At 33.4% G+C, this 1,435-nt stretch overlaps 1 protein-coding gene across 1 annotated transcript in view; it reads right to left on the reverse strand.

Moving 5' to 3' along the window:
• Positions 1-286: 286 nt before the first annotated feature.
• Positions 287-1,435, reverse strand: part of LOC106882506 (cilia- and flagella-associated protein 20) — a 14,244-nt gene continuing 13,095 nt past the window's right edge. Inside the window, exon 5 of the mRNA XM_014933204.2 lies at positions 287-948. Within this exon, the coding sequence (XP_014788690.1) occupies positions 835-948 (114 nt within the window). The 3' untranslated portion in view covers positions 287-834. The remainder of the gene's footprint in view (positions 949-1,435) is intronic.

A 1,435-nucleotide genomic window follows, 5' to 3' on the forward strand; every position in this document is an offset into this window, starting at 1 on the left:
GATGCGAGGAGTTCTCGGACTGTACTGTGCTCAAATGTCTTCTTTAGCAAGGTTTCCATGGCTGAATGTTCCTCCAAAAGCCGTACTGGGTGCATTCTTCATGCCACGTGCACTATTGAAATCACTATGTACTTCACAGGACTATGAGCCCTTGGGGATGTAGGGGATCAACTTCAACGTTAGGAGAGAAAGGGGTTAAACAGGGCATATGAAATACTGAGATATATAAATAGATCCGAACAGAAGAGAAAGAAACCATAAAGAGTTAGCAAGCTGTAATAGGAAATACTTTGCAATGGAATAATTTATTCAAAAAGTATAGCTACAACTTTCTAGCACTACAAAATGATAATTGAGAAGAGAATGAATTAAGTTAAAATAAGACCAGAAGGACTAAAGTTTAAAGACTAAAGACAAATGATACTCATGGTCGACATATATATATATATATATACATACATACATACATACATACATATATATATATATATATATATACACACACACACAAATTTATATGCATATATACCTTTATATATATATATATATATATATATATATATATATATATATATATATATATATATATATATATCGTTTAACGTCCGCTTTCCATGCTAGCATGGGTTATATATATACATACATACATACGTACGTACGTACGTACATAGACACACACTGTGGACAAATGTGCGAGTAGAGGAAACATATTTTCAATGTAAAGTCTAAGATATTTACAAAGTTTATTGCTTTCAATTCTTTTTTATTTTTTATTCTTTTTATTTGTTTATTTTATTTAATTTTTTTTTTTCTGTTTTAATTGTTAAAAATCACTCAAGGTTTGATCTTGCTTTGTGGAATATATAGTTTGAATTCTCCAGGCAGCTCGTCTTCAGAATATAAACGATCGGAGAAATATACTCGCCGAATACGGCAGTTGGCGTGAATCTGGAAAAGATAGCAGAACGACAATAAGGGAATAGAAAGAAAGAAAGAAACATGGAAAGGAAAATCAATACCACCAGACTCAGTTAACTCAACACCCACATATCTTTATCTTTTATCTCTTACTTGCTTCAGTCACTGGGCTGCAGTAATGCCAGGGCATAGCCTTGAAGGACTTAGTTGAACAAAAATCACTTCAGTACTTGCGTTTTTAAGTCTGAATCTTATTCTATTAGTCTCTATTACCGAACTGTTAGAAGGACAAACACAAACACACATACATATATATATATATATCATCATGATCATCGTTTAACGTCCGCTTTCCATGCTAGCATGGGTTGGACGATTTGACTGAGGACTGGTGAAACCAGATGGCAACACCAGGCTCCAATCTGATTTGGCAGAGTTTCTACAGCTGGATGCCCTTCCTAACGCCAACCACTCAGAGAGTGTAGTGGGTATATATATATATATATATATATATATA

The sequence above is a fragment of the Octopus bimaculoides genome, chromosome 17, assembly GCF_001194135.2.
Source record: "Octopus bimaculoides isolate UCB-OBI-ISO-001 chromosome 17, ASM119413v2, whole genome shotgun sequence".
In the NCBI taxonomy this organism is placed as follows: Eukaryota; Metazoa; Mollusca; class Cephalopoda; order Octopoda; family Octopodidae; genus Octopus; species Octopus bimaculoides.